This window comes from Marmota marmota, unplaced genomic scaffold, assembly GCF_001458135.2.
Source record: "Marmota marmota marmota unplaced genomic scaffold, marMar, whole genome shotgun sequence".
NCBI lineage: Eukaryota > Metazoa > Chordata > Mammalia > Rodentia > Sciuridae > Marmota > Marmota marmota.
The window spans coordinates 7,074,202-7,095,766 of NW_025999925.1; the positions used below are offsets into that span (position 1 = coordinate 7,074,202).

General features: G+C 34.7%; 1 protein-coding gene across 1 annotated transcript in view; it reads left to right on the forward strand.

The window, feature by feature from the left end:
* Positions 1-21,565, forward strand: part of Jmy (junction mediating and regulatory protein, p53 cofactor) — an 83,681-nt gene that overhangs the window by 33,906 nt on the left and 28,210 nt on the right. The window contains 2 exon segments of the mRNA XM_015497894.2: positions 14,276-14,426; positions 17,116-17,285. Of these exon segments, the coding sequence (XP_015353380.1) occupies positions 14,276-14,426; positions 17,116-17,285 (321 nt within the window).

Here is a 21,565-nt window from a genome sequence, read left to right on the forward strand (position 1 = left end):
AGCTATAGCCCTAGCCCAGAAATACATTCTTGTTAAAGTACAAAGTTGTAAATACATTGGAAGTTTCCCATCCCCTCCTCTACCTCTGTCGCCCTTTAATGTTTTGTGTCCTGTATAGTTCTGAATTTCTTTACTAGAAGTCTGGGGAACATTTCTTTAGGGAATAGTGGTTTAATGGTAGTGTTAAAATTCATTACATTAAGTTTTCATTCATGAAGAAATATGTATTACATTTTCTGAGCAAGTACTAAGGGTTTGGTTTTATAGCTGACCACATGTTAGTATTACTGTGTTTAATCCACATGGAAGTGTTGCTGAACTGGGACATTAAAATTGTGTTTTATATAATGGGTTAAGTAAGAACATTACATAAGAATGTGTGTACGAGAAAATTATCAGTAACTCCGAGAACTTCATGCTTTGTGGCAGGGATTCTTAGTAGGATGGTTAAAAAAGTTTGAGAAGGTAAAGCATGTCTTTCTCCCCCTTTACTAATAAATCAGGATAGAAATTAATACAAATACATTTGACACAATCCTTTATTTTAACATTCTGAAAAATATTGAGGTGTCAGTCAATTTTATCCTAAACTTGGCTCTTGGATTAAAATGGTAAAAAGAAACTAAGAATTTTTGGAAGTTGGAATATCCTCAGCTTTACAAAATGAACTATAGATATTTGTCTGTTGAAAATCCGATTGGAAGGCCAGGAATGAACTGGATGACTTGGATATCCCACCTGCTGTTAGAGACCACTGCAGTTGTTCAGCCAGTATCATACTCCCATTCAGTATTGAGTACCCAGAATCTATATGCATTCTTAGTTTTATATTATTTCATACTTTAGAAAATTTGACAGCATGGACTTGTGAGGCTGTATCTGACAATATCATCACTTATTGCTCCCTTTTTCCTGGGAAGCAGAGTGTAGGTAAGGAAAAACAGACAACATACTTTTAAAATTTGTGACATTTTTAAAGATAAAAATGATATTTTCCTGCATTTCTTTTTCTGAGATTTGACCCTCAGATGTCCCATCAACTATGACTACTCTATTTTTTTTTAGCATGTTAAGTGGTGCTGTTAACTAGTTAATTTTCACAATAACCCTATAAATTAGATAATTTTTCTGCTTTGTAGATAAGAAAACTAACATTGGGATGATTTGGTTTTGTTTGTATCTAGTTAGTAGAAGAGTTGATTCAGTACTCAAAATCAGGTGTCTGTAATTCCAAATAATTTATTTTTCTAATTACATTACTGATTACTCATTACTTTTACGTTAGAAAATCCATACTCACTAGAAAAGCAATTATAATTGATTTGGCAAGGTATTTGTGTTTACATAGTTACACAGAAAATATGTAGTGTCATAGAAATATTTTGGTGCTTCTGAAGGTTATTTGCAGCTAATTGAAGTCATGATTTCTGTGTTTTTAAATGTATTTGTGTTACTAAGCCAGGCTAGCTATATCAATAAAAGGATCTTGCTGGCACAGTCTTCTAGGTTAAGTAAATCTTAATGAAATAAGATATGTTCAGTAAATTTTGTGTTTAAGTATGAAAATCACTGCCTAAAATTGAGTAAGAAGCATGTTTCACCCTGACCTATTGGTAGGACATGTGTTGGGTGCACTGAGATAATTGTTAGTTGAAAAGCCTTGAAGTAACGGTGCAGTGGCTTGCAGTTGTAATCCAGCAGCTTCAGAATAAGACAGGAGGAACGCAAGTTTGAGGCCTGCCTCAGCAACTTAGTGAGACTGTCTCAAAATGAGATAAAAGGGGCTGGGGGTTAGGTCAGTAGTATAAAGCACTTCTGGGTTCAGTTCACAGAAATGCACACGTGTGTGCCCATGTGCACGTGCGCGCACACACACAATGCGCACACACAAACCTTGAAGTAGGAAAAGTATTTGAATGTATATCATTTGTGGTATCATTAATGTTGAAATAATTCTAGTGGTATATTATTTTCTTATGTTTCTTAAGATTTGTGTGGAATTGATGGCATTATAAAAGCTTTTTTCCCTAATCATTAGTCTGCAGTGATTTTGATTAGATTGCTGTTCTACCCATGTCCCATAAATGATTGCCTTATGTGGAGCCTAATAGTCTAGTGAAGACTGATTTCTGGGAGGATGCTTTGTGTTTTGTTGTTGTTGTTGTGTGGTGCGAGGAATTGAACTCAGTCTTACATATGCTAGGCAAGTGCTTTAACAGGGAACCACATGCCTAGCACCTTTTTCTTTTTTTCACTTTTTTTTGACTGTTCATTTCCTATCTCCATCTTTTGGGAAAGGGAACAATCTTAGACCTATGAAATCTTAATCTGAATCATTGACAAGATATCAAAGAGTGAAGGTAAATCTGTATTTGTAGAGAAATTTATGGCTTTAAGTACTTAACATTAGATGAAGAAGGATCTAAAATCAATGACTGAAACTTCTACCTTATGAAACTGGAAAATCAGCTGAGCATGGTGACACATGAGGCTGAGAAAGGAGGATGGCAATTTTGATGCTGTTGTTAAAATTTTAAAAATAGAGTTAGGTAGTGAAGTGGTAGCGCACCCTTGGATCCAATCCCCAGCACTGCAAAAAAAAAAAAAAGTTAAATAAAAGTGAAAAAAATAAGTTGAAATCAATGCAAAGGGAGCAATTAGTAGATAAAAATCAGTGAAACCAAAACCTGGTTATGTAAAAAAATACATATTTCAATATATTTTAGAAACCTAATTGAATTGATTAAACAAAAATCAGTATATTTCTACAGATAAACAGAATATAAAAAAACTTGTGCCAACAAATTCTACAGTTTAGATGAAATGGACACACTTCATAGAAAAATATGAATTATCAAAACGGATTTCAAGAAGACAGAAATTTTGGTAGTCCTGTATTTGTTAGTAAAATTGAGTTCATAATTTAACACCTTTACACAAAGAAAACTCCAGGTTCAGATGACATCATTAGAGGATTCTGTCAAACAGTGGAAGAAGAAATAATACCAATTCTACACAAACTTTTAATTAATTAATTAAATTTTTTATTAGAGCTTTATGGTTATTACTAGTAGTTAGGTTTATCCCAATAAATTCATACAAGCATGAAAATGGATCTCTTTTCATGTTCTTCCCCATTCTCTTCCTTTTCCCTCCCGTCCTTCCCCTACTGCTCCTTCCCCTAGTCTACTGGACTCCTTTCACTGTCTATTAATTTATATTTGGTTCCTTATATAATCTTATCCTCCTTGCCCCTCTTCCTTTATTTTACCCTAGCCTCCACATATGAGAAAACATTTGACCTTTGAGTTTCTGAGTTTGGCTAGTTTCACTTACCAAGATATTCCTCATTTCCTTCTATTTCCTGGCAAATGCCATAATTTCATTCTTTCTACTGGATGAGTAGAATTCCTGTGTGTGTGTGTGTGTGTATCACAATTTCTTAATGCATTCATTTATTGATGGGCACCTGGATTGATTCCATAATTTAGCTATTGTGAATTGTGTTTACTAATTCTTTTAGAAAATAAAAGCTGAGAGAATATTCCCCATCTCATTTTATCTGGCCAGCATTTAGCCTCATGCTAAATTCAAATGAAGACAGAAAAAGGAAAACTACAGATAAATCTCTCCATGAATACACTATTTTTTTTTTAACATTCTTTTTTAGTTGTTGGTAGACCTTTATTTATTTATATGCAGTTTTGAGAATCCAAGTCAGTGCCTCGCACCTGCCAGCCCCAGCCCGGAATATATTGTTTTTAATCCTGAACATAAAACAAGGAAATAGGGTCCATTAATCTATAAAAATGATGATATGCTGTGATCAAGAGGGATTTTTCTCAGAAATGCAAGAATGGTTTAATATTAAAAAATAAGCCAATGTAAATTACCATATTATCATAATTATCCAAATGAAGGGGGAAAACACTATATATCCTTTCTACAGATGCAGACAAGTGTTTGGCCAAGTTCAGTACTCATTTATGATAAAACTCAACAAACGAAGAAGAGCGAACTTTCTCACCCTGATAGAGGGCATATATAAAACATCTATAGTTATACCTAATAGTGAATGACTGAATTCTTTGCCTTAATATTGAAAACAAGGTGAGATTGATTAGTTTATCCATTTTTGGATGGTGGTAGTACTAGTAATCAAACATAGCGCCTTGCACATGCTAGCCAAGCACTCTATCACTGATCCACACTCCATCTCCAACTTTTCTTCACTTTTATTCTGTATTATCCTGGAGGTCCTAGCCAGTTCAATAAGGCATTTTTTAAAAACATAAATTGGAAAGGAGGAAATAAAGCTTTTTATTTGAAAAAGTCACATGTCAAAAATCCTAAGGAACTTAAAAAACTAGAAATCCTAGAAATAAGTTTAGGGATATAAAATCATTATTAAAAATTCAGTTGCATTTCCTGTCATCTAGATATCAGCAACTTAAAATCAAATTTTTTAAAGTACCACTTATATTAGCATTCCTGTGCATAAATTGTTTAGGGATAAGTTTAAGCAATGTATTAAAGCCCAAATATTGAATATTGCAAAACTTTGCAGAGAAAAATTAGGATGCCTAAATAAAAGGAGGTATGGGACATTAATAAATTGGAAAAAATAATGTTTATATTTCAGTGTATTAGTCTGTTTTTGTTACTATAATGAAATTCTTGAAGCAGACTGATTAAATAAATATAAAGAAAAGAGGTTTACTTAGCTCACATTTTTAAGGTTCAGTGTCCAAATAGCATGGTTCAGTTTCTGGAGAGGGCCTTCTTTAGGTTGTATTACGTCATGGTGGATGTAGTATAAGCCTGTGTAAGGAAGAGATCAGGAAGCCAGAAAGACAAGACTTCCACAATTCCTTCCAAGTATCCAACCCAGACTGTTCTAAAGAACTACACTAGGCCTCGCTTCTTGAAGATCCACTGCCTCCAATACTACCCCCCTAGGAAGCAAGCCTAACATATAAGCCTTTGGAGGTCACATGGAAATCATATCCAAATCAAGGTAGATGTCATTTATATTTATACTCAGCTCCATAGATTAAAATTCCAGCAGGGTTTTTAAAATTTATTTTTATTTAAAAAATGTTTAATTAATACATACCATTTTTTAAAAACTATTTATTTTTTAGTTGTAGTTGGACACAAACTACCCAGGATCAAACCCTGGGTCTTGAACATGCTAGGTGAGCACTCTAACACTAGGCCACAACTCCAGCCCCAATACATATCATTTTTATTTGTTATGTACAACCTGATTTTTTTTCTGGGGGGCTGTACTGGGAGTTGAACTCAGTGGCACTCAACTGCTGAGCCACATCCCATCCGTGTTTTATATTTTTATTTAGAGACAGGGTCTCACTGAGTTTCTTAGTACCTAGCCATTGCCGAATCTGGCTTTAAACTCCTGATTCTTCTGTCTCAGCCTCCCAAGCCCCCTGGCATTACAGGCTTGCACCACTACTCCCAACCAACATAATATTTTTGTGCATTGTGGGATGACTGAATTGAGCCACTTAACATATTCATTATCTCACATACTTATTATTATTTTTTGTGTGTGTGGTAAGAACACTTAAAATCTGTTAGTGGTTTTCAAGAATACAATATACTGTTATAGTTACCATGTTGTACAGATCTTTTCAATTTACTACTCCCAACTGCAAATGTATATCTTTTAACCAATATCTTCCCAAGACCCCATACTCACTACCCTTTCCCCACCAATCCTGATAACCACCATCCTGTTCACTGCTTTTATGAGTTCAACTTTGTAGAATTTACATATAGTGGGATTTTGCTGTATTTATCTTTTTTGTGTCTGACTTGTTTCCCTTAATGTAATGTTCTCCAGGATTATCCGTGTTGTGTCACAAGAGACAGGATTTCCTTCTTTTTGCAGAAGGAAATAGCATTCTGTGTATATACATTTTATCTATTCATCTGTTGATGGCCACTTAGATTGATTTAATCTCTTCAGTTATGGATAATGCTGCAATAAATTTGGGAGTGAAGATGTCTCAACATAATGATTTCATATCCATTTGGTACATACAAAAATCGTGTATCTGTTTTTATTTTCTGAGGAACTTGCCTACTGTTTTCCATAATGGATCTACTAATTTACATACCCACCAACACAGTGCAAAGGTTGCGTAAGGTTGCCTTTTCTTTACCTCCTCTCCAGCGTTTCTCTTTAATTATAGCCATTCTAACAGGTGTGAGGTAATATTTCATTGTGGTTTTTAACTTGATTTCCTTCATGATTTGTGAGAGTGAACATTTTCAAAATACCTGTAGGCCATTTATATGTTTTGTCTGCTTTTGTCCTTTGCCCATTTTTAAATTGGGTCTTGCGATTGAGTTCTTTGTATATCTTGGATATGAACCCCTTATCAGATGTATGGCTTGATAAAACATTTCCATAGACTTTTAGTAGTTCCCTTTGTTGTGCAGAAGTGTTTTTGTGTGAGGTAATTCTTTTAGTCTGTTTTTGCTCTTGTTGTCATATCCAAAAAGTGACTTCCTAGATTATTGTCGTAGAGCTTTTCCTGTGTGTTTTCTTATGCAGTTTTTCATTTAAGTTTGAAGTTTTTCATTTAAGTTTATCCATTTTGAGTTGATTTTTATATAAGGTGAGAAGAGCCTAATTTTAATAACTGCATGTGGATACCAAGTTTTGCTAATGCAGTTTATTAAAGGAGATGGTCATTTGCCCATTGTGTATTCTTGGTACCCTTGTCAATTGATTTGACTTAGAAGAAAGTTTTCATAATCTTTGGGAAGGAAAGGGAAATTTTTGTTGCTGTTGTTTTGTTTTTTAATATTTTTTGAAGATAGGAAAGAAAAATTGAACCATAAACTAAAATTTGATTAATTGGATACTTTTGCTGTTTGGACTGTTAAGGACATGAGAAGGCATGCCATAGACAGAAAATACTTGTAGGGCTGGGGATGTGGCTCAAGCGGTAGCGCGCACGCCTGGCATGCGTGCGGCCCGGGTTCGATCCTCAGCACCACATACAAACAAAGATGTTGTGTCCGCCGAGAACTAAAAAATAAATATTAAAATTCTCAAAAAAAAGAAAGAAAAAAGAAAATACTTGTACCTGTGAAACATCTGAAAAAAGAATTTTACAGCGTAGTTAGAAAAATAACATTTTAAAACCTGGCTAAATTTTTTAAAAGACTCTTAAAATATGGCTAATAATTAATGTAAAGATGTTCATAGTACCAGTATTCATCAGAGAAATGAAAATTAAAACTATAACGAGATACTATTATACCCATTAGAGTGGCTAAAAATGAATTTTGTTAGTTCTACAGGCTGGTAGGGATGTGGAATGACTGGAATCTCCATACATTGCCAGCCAGAGTTTAATGTGGTATAATCACTTTTGGAAACATCTTGGGTCTTTCTTCAAAAGTTAAAACATATGTTACCTAAAACCATCTATTTAGACTCCTGGCTATTTAAACCAAAGAAATGAAAATATTTGTTCACAAAAGTGTCTTGTGCATAATGTCTATGCTAGTTTCATGTGTAATAGCCCAAAACTGGAAATAACCCAAATACCATCAACAGGTGAATAGGTAAACAGAGTGTGTCATTTTCATATAGTAGAGTACGTCTCAGCAATGCAAAGGAATGAAAAAGCACCCTAAGTAATAGAATCCAGATTAAAGAGTGAAGAGTATATAATGCAAGAAGTAATGAACTGCAAAGCATCACAAGGAATCCTTTGGAGGTGATGAAAATGTCTAGTATTTTGATTGTGGTTATGTTCCATGGTTGAATTCTGCTGCTAAAACTTGGACAGATTGACTGCTCTGCAGATTAGCTTAATTGTATACAATTTAAGCTAAAATAATATTGCCTACAACATTATGCTGAGTAAAAGGACAAACATAAAAAGCACAAACTGTATGATTCTGTTTATATGAAATTCTAGAAATGATCATCTGATATGTGCTGACAGAAAGCTAAACGGTTGTTGCCTGGGATGATGCTGGGGAAATTGCTGAGGGAGGATGGGTAGGCATAAGAGAATCCTTTGGGATGATTGGTGTGTTCTAAATCTTAATTATTCTTGTTGTTAAATGGACCCATAAATTTGTCAAATCAAAACTATACTTAAAAGGATGCCTTTTGTTGTATATAAGTTATATCTCAAGTTGATTATAAATGCAAAAGAGAGATTATCTGGGGCTTCACTACTGTACAATGAATAAGAACCCAGTAGGAAATGGGTATATGTGTCAGTATAAACTTTGGATTGGACTAGTAAGTATTCCAGGTAGACATATATAGAAACAGGAATGGTGAACTGAATAAAAAGCTTGTTCTTTTATTCAGACAAGATGGTATTGACATTGTTTGTCAGAATTTAGTAAACTAGGGGCTGAGGATGTGGCTCAAGGGGTAGTGTGCTTGGTTTGATCCTCAGCACCACATACAAATAAAATAAAGATGTCGTCCACGGAAAACTAAAAATAAATATTAAAAAAAAATTCTCTATCTCTTCTCTAGCTCGCTCTCTCTCTCTTAAAAAAAAAAAAAGAATTTAGTAACTAATACTCTCAATCATCATACCAACCTAGCACCGTTGATGGTTGCTAGTAAGTGGCATGGTTGGGATTGAATGTTTGCAGAGCCTGCTGTTTTAACACAGTATGAGAATTGTTGTTATGCTTTGGATCTAAGAATATACAGGAAAAGAGGAAATTCTCTTGGAGCAAGTTACCTCATTTTGCCAGTTGTCTCCCACATTTTGTAAATTTTGAATGTGCTGATCCTCTACTCTCCCTACCTACAAAGCAAGATTATATAAGTGCCTTTGTAGCCAAGTGTTCTACCACCAGCCTTCTCTGTTTTTTCTCTCCTCTCTTCTCTCTCTTGTTTTTTTCAATATGAGACAAAGTCTTGCTCTGTTGCTCAGGCTAGCTTCAAACTTAAAGTGCTGCTTCAGCCTCTAAAGTAGCTGAGATTACAGGCATATGCTACTGAGTCTGCCTCACTTTAAAAGAAAAATATGCATCATTTCACTTTCTTGCCTGGGGTATGAAGAAGCTCTTAGTATTTGCTTATTATTGAAGAATCATCTTCAGGCAACTCTAGGGCCTGGGAAATTTGCATCTTAAGTATTACCATATCAGTATATTCACAAGTGAATCCTGACATTTGCTTCACCAAAGAATCTTAGTTAGGTTTCTTCCACCCCAGTATCCCAGCAATAGACAGAAGTAATTTTAAGTTTTCATATAAAACCCAGTATCTCAGCAAGTGATGTGCTTTATGATGAGGAACTTCATGCCAGAAAATTTGTATTTATAAACTAGTTTCACTCTCCTAGCTACCTAAAGGGACACACATTTTTTTTTTCCATATTAAAACAGGGACTGTTTTCTTTCTAGCCATGAAATTCAAAACAGAGTTGTCATTGTTTTTAGCACATGATCTAGCAGACCAACGCTGTACATCTTCAAGTTAACCAAGTTAGGAAAAGAACTCAAGAATATTCTTGCTTAATGCTTTAGGTACATTAAACTGTTAAGGATCTTAACTATTAGTGACAACATTACAGCTAAGTTCAAAAAGTCTGTTAAAAAGTATAGGGAAAAAAGCATAGAAAGCATGTCTATCTTAAATATACGTGAATGTGTGTGTGTAGAGAAGATGAAGATATTAATCCAACAGCAATGTACAACTTATCGTCGAATAATTATCAGAATTTTTTTAAAGGAAAAATTTTTTTCTCCCCAAAAAGCCTTAATGTAAATTATACACTTCCCCCCAAGTCCTGTGGATTAAGGATACAGTATTTAACATGCAAATAAATGATTTCTATCTTAAAATTTTGAATAATTAGGAAATCAAGAAATTTACTCTAAGGCACCTCAGAGGAAGCAATTATAAAAGGAGCTACCCCTCCTAGGACTGGGCAAACAAAGAACGAGTTGGAATTATTAAAAATTAAGCAAACTTTTCCAAACTCTTTTGTTGGAAAAGCCTAAAGGAGATCTGCTGATCCAAATCTAAGCATTATAAAGCAGAAGGATGGACTTCGAAATGATAGACAAGAATTTAGGCTTGATAGACAAGCTTCAGGCTTGATAGATGTTGTGACTACTGAGTTTGGGAAGTGAAATTAAGAAGCAGCTTAGAAGAAGAGCATACTGAGCATTTTTTTTATTCTGTGAAGGTAACAAAGCACAGTTAACTTCAGGTAGATGTCAAAGACTATCATGTCTAAAAGCTGTAATGCATGTTATTTCCATTTCTCTTGTGTTTATACTGTGAATAAAAGTTCATAAATCCTAACTATGAGATTAAAATTTCGACTTGCAGCATTATTGAAGTTCTATCCCACCCTTGTAAATAATGCTCACTTTTTAAACAGAGATTTTAAAATCAGGGATAAATACACCTCAATGATTTTATTATGAGCAGCCAGGTCCACTAGAATACTTGAATCTAAAATAAAGTTCAAATATACTATTTATTGCTTAAAATCCCACAGTGCTTTTTTTTTCCTTGTCAAATTAAGAATACACTGCTCAGCCTGACATTTAAAAACCTCCTCATAGTGTCCACAACATACTTTTCTAGTCTCCACTCCCATTGCTTTTATCTGCTTCATCTAAGCTCCTACAAGGCTAGACTACTCTCTCTCCCTTAGCATGCCCTCCACATGCCTGCCTCTACACTTTTGTTCAGGTTGGTAGTTGCCTCTAGCTTGTCTTTTTCAGGGGTTCTCTCTCCCCTTGTACTCCATATAGACCTGTCACATCCTCCTTTAAAGCCATCTGCAGTTATGAAACTCAGTGAAATATGTCCTGATCTAAATAACTAAATGTATTTTCCCCTTCTGATTCTTCTCAGTGGTCTTTGTCTCCCCTGATTGTCTTACTTAACTTTATTTACTTTTGCTCTCAACAGACTTTTAAGCATAAATCTCCATGGTCTTAAAGTACTTTTATTCTTTTTACCCAGAGGCTCACTATTTGTAATATTTACTCCTCCCCCAATTTTTTCTGCTTATTCTCTGTGAATCCACTACTCTGTTCCTTTAGTTCTGACCAGACTTTGCACCTAAACCTCTACCCTTGGTGTTCTCTTGGTATCTTAGGCAATTTTTGTCATGATGTTTTTTTCATATTCTGTTGTAATTCTTTAAATTGCCCATGTCTTTCATTAAGTCAAATGTCTTGCTGTCTACAGTGCAATATTGGCACTGAGCAGATGTGTAATATGCCATCATTTTGAGTGGACAATTGACTTGATAAGTAATTTTTCAAAGCTCTCAGTTAATAAGTAACAGCTGTGTCTCCTAATTTCAAAACTGACTTCTACATCACAGATATCTTTGTAGCACCTCACCAATGAGATATTGTGTGTTTACTAGGAGGAGAATGTGCATCTCAATCATATACTTGTGCTCCTTGAAGCACCTAGTACACTAGTCTCTCTATTCAAATTCTACAGTTGAAATAATTTCCAGAAAGAGCCATTAGAAAGTCTAAAAAGGAGAAGAAAAGTCCAACGATATGCAGTGCATATTATGTTAGGCTCCTGAAGTTGGAGGTATAGTAACCTTCACTGAGAATTTTAAAAGTGGGGGAGGAGATCCAGTAGGGAATTGACTATCAAGAAACTAAAGGTGCTGTTCCTGGCCTAAATTTCTTTGTTTGGCATTTTTTTAATAGTCCCAGATATGGAACTCACATAGATTCATATTTCTCTTTTCTAGCTATTAGTGGAGACATTTAGATTCTGATAATATCTCCACTTCTCCTCCCTCCTGTAGATTGGAAAAAAGGAGGTAACTCATAGTCTTGCTTCTTGGTGGGCCCCATATCTGAAAACATGGACTAGCTGTTTGCTTGAACAGAAACAGGAAACTTCTGGGATAATGTGATTTCACCTTGTGTACTTGGTATGGTTTGTGAACCCAAGAAGAGATCAAGTCATTTTTTTTCCTTATGACTATGAAAGATGTATATATTCAGTGAAGAAAAAAATTTGGGAAAGTGAGTTTGCAGTTTTTAGCAGGAGGAAAAAAAATTTACCACAACAAGATAACAGTAATAATACATTATTTTTTATTTTGTCTTTTTTCTGCAACTCTTTTAGATAATAGGATTTATGTCTATGATTTTGATCTGTCCTCACCTACTATTATAAGCATCATTTCCTGTTATTAAAAACTTTTTTAAAAAAGCCTTTACAGGAGCTGAGAATGTATCTCAGTGGTAGAGTACTTGCCTATCATGTGCAAGATTCTGAGTTCTATCTCTAGTGCTGCCAGGAAAAAATACCAAAAAAAACTTTCATAAACACTATTGCATAAAGTTGTGTTTTATAACCATATTAAGCATAACTTTCATGTTAGATGTGTATGATCCAAATCTGGCCTTTATTTCAAACAACTTTTCAGTGCAAACATCTCTGGTTATTTCTTCTTAAGAATTTCCCTATTTTTTTTTTTTAAGGAATTTCCCTATACTAATTAGCCCCATCTCTTACAGCTTTAGATTTGCCCTCCACTGGATACTTGTTTCTTATATTACCTCACCTTGCCCATGATCTCCCATTAAGATGTGACTATTCAAGCTGTGCTTGGTGGTGCCCACCTATAATCCCAGTGACTGGGGAGGCTGAGGCAGGAGGATCGCAAGTTCAAAGCCAGCGTCAGCAATGGCGAGGCGCTAAGCAACTCAGTGAGATCCTATTTCTAAATAAAATATAAAATAGGTCTGGGGATGTGGCTCAGTGGTTGAGTGCCCCTGAGTTCAATCCCCGGTACCAAAAGAAAGAAAGAAAAAAAGATGTGGCTACTCAAAATAGAAAGCAAAAGTCCCATAGATAAGCCCATTGCTTTCCCCAGGTCTCTCTTTTTCTCTGTTCCTTCACATAATAAGATTTCTCGGAATATTATTTATATATGTGTGTCTGCATTTCTCTTGATACAAAATGCATGGAAGGGAATTTTTTTCTATTTTCTGTCATTTAGGAAATACAATACATTGTATTAGTATTTGCAAGTTCACAAAATAATGGTAAAGTATGAGTATAGTAGTAATTGTTGTGAAGGAAAGGTATAGGTATTGCACCAACTAGCTTATTATGGAAAGTCAGGGTATTTTCACAAACCAATAAATGAACTGAGTTCTAAAGATGTGATGGAAGTTAAAAAGCAAAGGGAGTTTACCTTTTAGGTCAGAACCATGTTGCTAAGTACAGTGATCTTCATGATATTATGTCCATGGATACTAGTCCTCATCCTCTTCTTCTACTAAGTGGAGTGTGACAATGAGAGTCTTTCCTCCTCTGAATCTTACTGCTTCTGGAATTTCCTTATGTCTGACTTGGTGTCTGTAGGTCCTTCTTTACCCAACATCAGAATGTAAGAATTCCTTAAGCCTCAGTCATGGGCCTTATCAGTATGCACATGGGCTAATTTTTATATATTATCAGTCTTAAAATTTGCATTTTCTATATTTTATTTATTTAATGGCAGTAAATTAAACTAATATTTTATTGCACAAATAATTGTTTCCCTTTCTATTCCTCTTTTATCTTGCCTTTCTTTTTCTTTCCTTCCTTCCATTTTCTTTCTTTCCTTCTGTTCTATTTTTTCCCCTCCCTCCCTCCCTTCCTTCCTTCCTTCCTTCTCTACCACTAAACTACCTTTTTTGTTTTGAGAGAGGATATTGCTAAGTTACAGAAGCGGTGCACAGATGATTGTTCAAAAATATTTATTTATTTTTAGTTTTAGGTGGACACAATATCTTTATTTATTTATTTTTTTTGTGGTGCTGAGGATTGAACCTAGTGCCTCGCATATGCCAGGTGAGCACGTTACCATTTGAGCCACATCCCCAGCTCCACATAGATAATTTTTAACCTGAATTTGTAGTTATTGTAAAGGACAGAATAAATTGTTCATTATTGCAACACCCCAAAATAATCAGATTTTTAACATTTTGGTTTATATCCTTTATTTATATATTGAGGGGAAGAGATGGAAGAGTGTAGCGGAGAGGCATGGAAAATAGATTTCTATGTCAAATAGTCTGTTTCATCGTTAATCACTTCTTTTTTAAATTAATAGCATCTCTTCTAGAGCAGTGTGAAAGAAGTATTGGATTATTAGCACCTAGCTTAATGGCTGACACATAAGCATTTAGTAAATGTTTGAAGAAAAGTGAGTTAAAAGGCTTCTTTCCTTTTTTTTAAATTTTTTTCTCTTTCTTTCTAAAGATTTCTATGGAAAATGATTATCTGGGACCCCGAAGAATTGAGAGTCTACAAAAAGAAGATGCCGACTGGCAGCGGAAAGCTCATATGGCTGTACTATCTATTCAAGATCTTACAGTCAAATATTTTGAAATAACAGCAAAAGCTCAAAAAGGTAAGTCCCAGTAAAATTATTCTTTTTAGGCATTTTTGAAGATGAGTGATTAAGTATTTTACATTGGGAATAATTATACAGAAAAACATAGGATCATTTATCCTAGTAGTTAAAGACCATAGCAAATTAAGGTGTTTACTTTGTAGGCAGGCATATGTGGGTACACTTACCTTTCCTTTAAAATCAGTGATCGAGAATAGTAGTAAAGAAATAGACATACTAATATGGCCATTTAATCTTTGATAAAGCAAATCAATAGTGAGACAACACTTGATATTGCAACAGTTGACCATCTACATACAGAAAACTGAACTTTGATATAAACCTTCCTTTAAATTCAAATGGATCATAGATTCAAATGTAGAATGTAATTCCAAAAGAAAAATCTATTTCCTTGAATTACCTAAATCTATACCTTGGGATTAGGCAAAGAGTTCTTAGTAATACATTACACAGATATAAACTGTAAAAAGCTAAAAGCAAAAAGAGCACAGACTGTAAATGAGCAACTTGGTAAAATGTATCTCATCAAAAGTTTAAAATGTTTATGTTGCCAGACACTTTAAATAGAATGAGACAATTAAGAGTGTAATTGGGAGTAAATATTTGCATACGTCTGATAAAATAACTTGTATTTAGGCTACATAAAGAACTCTCAAAAATGAGAAAATAATCCAGTGAAAAGTTGGGAAGAGAACTTGAACAGACACTTCACCAGAGGATAAGGGTAGCAAACAAGCACGGGGGGTGGGGGGGAGTGCAATGTCATTAGTCACCACAAAATACATATTAAAACCACAGTGAGAGATACCACTAATGTGTATTACAGTGACTAAAATTAAAAATACTAACATACTAAGTAATGATGAGGATATAGAGTAATTGGAACTCTTCATTTCTGTTAGGAATGCAAAATTCTACAGTCACTTTAGAAAATAATTTTATGGTTTCTTAACAAAGTTAAAGTTACACATGACCATGAAGCTGTATTATAATTTTTTAATGAAAAAGTTTTTTAAAAAGGAAAACACGATATTAAGGATAGTGTCTAGATACACAACACACTTTTAGTTGAGAAAAAAATCTCTACCCATTACAGAAAAATTAAAAACACAAAAAAACAAAACAACAACAAAAAACCCTCACTTTTGTGATCCTCTTCAGTTCTGTGTGACTTTTTGTGTCCATCAGTTCTGTATACAGCTGATAAGTGCAGTGATTCTGTCATTAAATCCTCATGTAATTCATAGTTTGTTAGTTTTGATTCTATATAGACAATTTATTTTATAAATATTTTCAGTTGTAGATGAATACAACACCTTTATTTCCTTTCTTTCTCTCTTCCTTCCTCAGGGGCACTTAATCACATCCCCAGCCCTATTTTTTTGTATTGTATTTAGAGACAGGGTCTCACTGAGTTGCTTAGTGCCTTGCTTTTTGCTGAGGTTGGCTGTAAACTCCCAATCCTCCTGTCTCAGCCTCCCAAGCTGCTGGGATTACAGGCGTGTGCCACTGCACCCTGCAAATTTTTAATTTGTTTTAATGTGTTGCTGAGGATCGAACCCAGTGCTTACATGTGCTAGACAAGCACTCTACCATTGAGCCACAACCCCAGGACCTGTGTAAACAATTTATAGATTACTGCTCTTATTTGTAACTTCATCTCCAGTTTCAGATGTTTTTTCCTATGGGCATTATCCTAGGATTCCACATGCTTCAATAGAATCATTACAGATTTCTTATTATCTAAATTCTAAGCACTTTATCATGCCCAAAAGCCTTTGAGCTTGAATAAGAAAAGATAATTTAGTTTGTTTTATGCTAATAAAAGTGTGTTTGGATCAATCACTTAAGACCAGAATGAGCCACTACAGTGCTACTTATCAGTGCTACTTTTTAACTGGAAGATGTTAGCCTTTTGACTACTAAGATTGTGTGTGTGTGTGTGTGTCTGTCTGTATGTCCTTTTTTGGTACTGGAGATTAAAACCAGGGGAATTTTACCGTTGAGCTTTGTCCCCACATTCTGAGTTGCTGAGGCTGGCCTGAAATTTGGATTCTCCCTCTTAGCCTCCTAAGTTGTTGGGAATATAGGCATGTGCAGCTTCACCTAGCCACCAGATTTATATTTTGAACTAGGTCTGCAGTGATAAACTAAAAAGTTCTTCCTTTTTGATGGATGGGTCAGGGCTGTGTCTTCTCTGAAAATCAATTGTATTGTTTTTATCTCCTCTGCACGAGCACCATGTTATCTAGAACTTATTTCTCTCCCACCTCAGGGTGTTATGATATTTTTGGAGGGAAAAGAATGATAGAACTAGGAATGTCGATTTGAATGTTTATAATCTTAAATAGTCATGGTTTTTCCTTCATCTAGCATAGTTAGGACAGATTGTCAAAACCTTAACAGAATAAAGTTCTGATAAAGTTTTGAAAGTTACTAACACTAGACATGAAAGTATTTGAAAAAAAAATTTAAACTACTTGGACACTAAGTTTCATCTGCAGAACATTATTTTTGAAACTGAAGACATTAGAGAGACTGTACAATATTGTCATTATATTTTAGAGATGTTTAGGTAACTTATGGAGATAAGATTTATGTGGTCAGTGAAACCAAACATTTTCTAATTCTGTAATGTCAAGTTCTATTTCTTAGTGTCATTTAAAAAATGATTGTATTTTAATAGCTGTGTACGATCGAATGCGAGCAGATCAGAAGAAATTTGGTAAAGCATCGTGGGCAGCAGCTGCTGAACGTATGGAAAAACTTCAGTATGCAGTTTCTAAAGAGACTTTGCAGATGATGAGAGCTAAAGAGATCTGTTTGGAACAGAGGAAACATGCACTAAAAGAAGAGGTAACAAAACCCATCAGAAATTAACTAAAAAAAAAGTTAACTATTTTTAACTATTAATTAATTAAAAAATAGTTAAGATTTGGTATTTTTGTCTTTGTACAAGACTGATGTTTTTATTGACTACATAGCCACTTGTTAATTTCACATTTTTTCTTGAGAAACACTCATGATTGGGCCAATGCTTGACTTGCTACTAATAGAAGAGTTAGGCACATAATGATATTTCACAGCATCTGTGTGATGGTAGATAGCATTATACCTCGAAACACAAGAGGGACACCAAAACTTTCTTTTTAAAGATTTTTATTTTTATTTTTTTTTTTGCACTATGTAAGTTTAAAGCTTCCTAGAATTTAAGGATAATTCACTGCCTAGTGAACATTAGTAAAAATCCAAAGGTAGTAGCATTGTATAAGAATTAACCATATCATTTTCATGTCATCACCTTTTGGAACTACCAGTTTTATTTCAGATGGAACAAACAGGGTTAATAGAGGTTCAGTTTTCCTTACTGTACTTCATTAAAAGACCTTTTCATGGAAGGAGGTAGATAGTACTTTAAAAAGATGATAGAGATATTTTGTTCCTATGAAAGATTATTTAAGCTTAGTTATAGTATTAAAACCCTAGAAAAGAGTGACTGAGTGATCCTTTTGTTCTCAAAACATATCTAAGATGGTATTTTAAAAATTATTAATCATTTTTTTCATTGTTTTCTTGGTCTTTCTTTTTGTATTCCTCATGGTGCCCAATATAGTGCCAAGTAATTCTTTGAAGTATTGAAAGTTAGATGTTCGCTATTTCAATTTACCTTTTATGCCATTCTTTCAAAATACTGCGTTTTATTATGATTAAACTGGCCCAGAAAATATTGCTTTTACTGAAAGGGCACTTTAAAAAAAAATACACACACACATATTTGCGTGTGTGTGTGTGTAGTTTTGTAAGTATTAGAAGAAGCAAATGTTGGGGCAGTATTTTTGGACATAAGGAAAAGTGAAAGTGTGTGGGTATTAGTAGTGACTGAAGACTAGATCACCTTTTGATCTAGATGGAATATAGTAAGACTTGATTGTTTAGCTACAGCTGTTCAGTATGTACCTTTTGTACCCAGAGATAAACTCAATATTTCAAAGACAACAAGTGTTTGAATTATTAAATTTTGGGTTTTCCCCCTTTGCTTCTCTTTATCCATTTTCTGCCTTGAGGTAGTTTGTTGTAACATACATTAATCTTTAAGTCATATCTTGATAATCACATTTCTTTCTTTCTTTCTTTCTTTTTTTTTTTAAGTTGTAGTTGGACACAATATCTTTATTTATTTTTACGTGGTGCTGAGGATCGAACCAAGTGCCTCACACGTGTGAGGAGGGCGCTCTACGACTGAGCTACAACCCCAGCCCAATCACATTTCTTTTCCAACATAGTAAACACAGACTATTTCTAAAACCTAAATCCTTCATTTCCCCATAGCGGGTTTTCCTCAGATCTGTCCTTTCTGTAAAGGACCCATAGTTCTTCAAGGTACCTAGGGGCCTAAACTTCAGGATTTCTTTAGTTCTCTTTCCTTTGCCACTTTTTTTCTGCCTTTTGGAATTCTACCAAACTCAATGCCCTGCTCACTTCATTGAATAAATATTTATGAAGTGTTTTTCCCAGGAGTTTCAGTAGGTGATGGGGGTAAAGAAATGAATACACCCATACACATGTTGTTTAATGGAACTTTATTTAATCAGTTTACTTATATGTGGTGATGGGAATCGAACCCAGTGCCTCACACATACTAGGCAAGCGCTCTTCCACTGAATTGCAACCCCAGCCCCTCGGTCCTTATTTCTTTATGGAGAACAAGTGTCCTCAATGTGCACTCTAGATTTATCAGCTTTGTGCACATACTTTGGAAAGATTTTCAGAGATTTTAATATTATATTTTTAAATGACCAATGATCTGTTTTAGTAGAAAGTGAGAAGATTTCCAGCTTCTGGTATTTGACTTTATAGTTAACTGTGTGGGCTCTATGGGCTGAAAGTGTTTCCATTTTTTTTTAATATGACAGCAGACTGCATTACAATTTTTATTACACATAAAGAGCACATTTTTTCATATCTCTGGTTGTATACAAAGTATATTCACATCAATTCGTGTCTTCATACGTGTACTTTGGATAATAATGAATATCATGTTCCACCATCATTTCTAATTCCATGCCCTCTCCCTTCATCTCCAACCCTTCTGCCCTATCTAGAGAAAGTCTATTTCTCCTCCCATGCTCCCTTTCCCTATCCTACTATGAATCAGCCTCCTTATATCAAAGAAAACATTCGGCATTTGTTTATTTGGGATTGGCTTACTTCACTTAGCATTATATTCTCTAACTCCATCCATTTACCTGCAGATGCCATGATTTTATTCTCTTTTATTGCTGAGTAATATTCTATTGTGTATATATGCCACATTAAAAAAAAATCCATTCATCCACTGAAGGGCATTCGTGTTGGTTCCACAGTTTAGCTGTTGTGAATTGTGCTGCTATAAACATTGATGTGGCTGTGTCTCTGTAGTATGCAATTTTTAAGTCCTTTGGGTATAGACCACCGAGGAGAGAGATAGCTGGGTCAAGTGGTGGTTCCATTCCCAATTTTCCAAGAAATCTCCATACTGCTTTTTATATTGGCTGCACCATTTTGCAGTCCCACCAGCAGTGTATGAGTGTACCTTTTCCCCACATCCTCACCAACACTTATTGTTATTTGTCTTCATAATAACTGTCATTCTGACTGGGGTGAAATGAAATCTTAGAGGGGTTTGATTTGCATTTCTCTAATTGCTAGCGATGAATTTTTTTTTAATCAATTTTATTGATTGTATATTATCATCTGAGAAGTGTCTGTTCAAGTCCTTGGACCATTTATTGATTGGGTTATTTGTTGTTGTTGTTGTGTGACTTGTGTGTGTATGTGTTGTGTAACTTTTTGAGTCTTTTATATACCCTAGAGATTACTGCTCTGTGTGAAGGGTAAAAATTTGCTCCCAATATGTAGGCTCTCTATTCACCTCACAGATTGTTTCTTTTGCTGAGAAGAAACTTTTTAGTTTTAGTCCATTCCATTTATTGATTCTTGATTTTAATTCTTGCGCCAAAGGAGTCTTACACATACACTTTTTTTTAAAAGCTATTTATTTTCTTGGCTGGGGATGTGGCTCAAGCGGTAACGTGCTTGCCTGGCATGCGCGGGGCCCTGGGTTCGATCCTCAGCACTACATAAAATAAAATAAAGATGTTGTGTACACTAAAAACTGAAAAATAAATTTTGAAAACTTCTCTCTCTCTCTTTCAAAAAAAAAAAGCTATTAATTTTCTTTAAAAGCATGAATAAGATGCAGTCACCGTGGTTGGAGTCTTAGAGTATGGTGAAACAAGATAATTATAATATGAATAAGAGCTATGAGATTCACTAGATATGAGGTAGATCATTGCCTGGCTTTGACCAGATAGTCATAGGTGGGGACAACTACCTATTCTAAGTGTACCTAGGAAGGTTAGAAGAGGCAGGCTGGTGATGTATAGAGGGAAGAGGGAAGAGATGAGGTTGGAAAAGTAAGCCAACTTTGGGGCTGACCATCTAGGTCCTGTCAAGGACTTCACAGTTTACCCTCAAAACAAATTGGAATCATTGTAAGGTATTATTAATCAAGTAATAACATGATCAGATTAGTTTTTTTGTTTTTTTTTTAAATGAACTATTACTCTGGCTTATTTGTAGGAAGTACATTTTGGGGTAGTTCTTACACCATTTCCTCATGGGAAACTGTTCTTCAGATTGTTTTATTGTTGATAGTAGATACCCAAGTATTTGCCAGGTGTGGTATATCCAGCTACAGCAGAGGCTAAGGCAGGAACAAGTTCAAAGCCAGTCTCAGCAACTTAGACTCTATCTCAAAATTAAGTATTAAGAAAGGGTTGGGGATCTGGGGCTGGGGTTGTGACTCAGCAGTAGAGTGCTCGCCTAGCATGTGCAGGTCCCTGGGTTCCATCCTCAGTACCACATTAAAATAAATAAATAAAATAAAGGTATTGCATCCAACTACAATAAAAATATAAATTTAAAAAAGGTGGGGGTTAGGGATGTTGCTCAGTGGCAGAGTCTTATCTAGCATATACAGGTGCTTGGCCCTGAGAGTTTGAGATGATTATCTGTGAGGTCATTTTCTCTGGGTTCCATCCAATTATTACAATTATTTCTTTTCTTTCTTTCTTTCTTTTTTTTTTTTTTTTTTT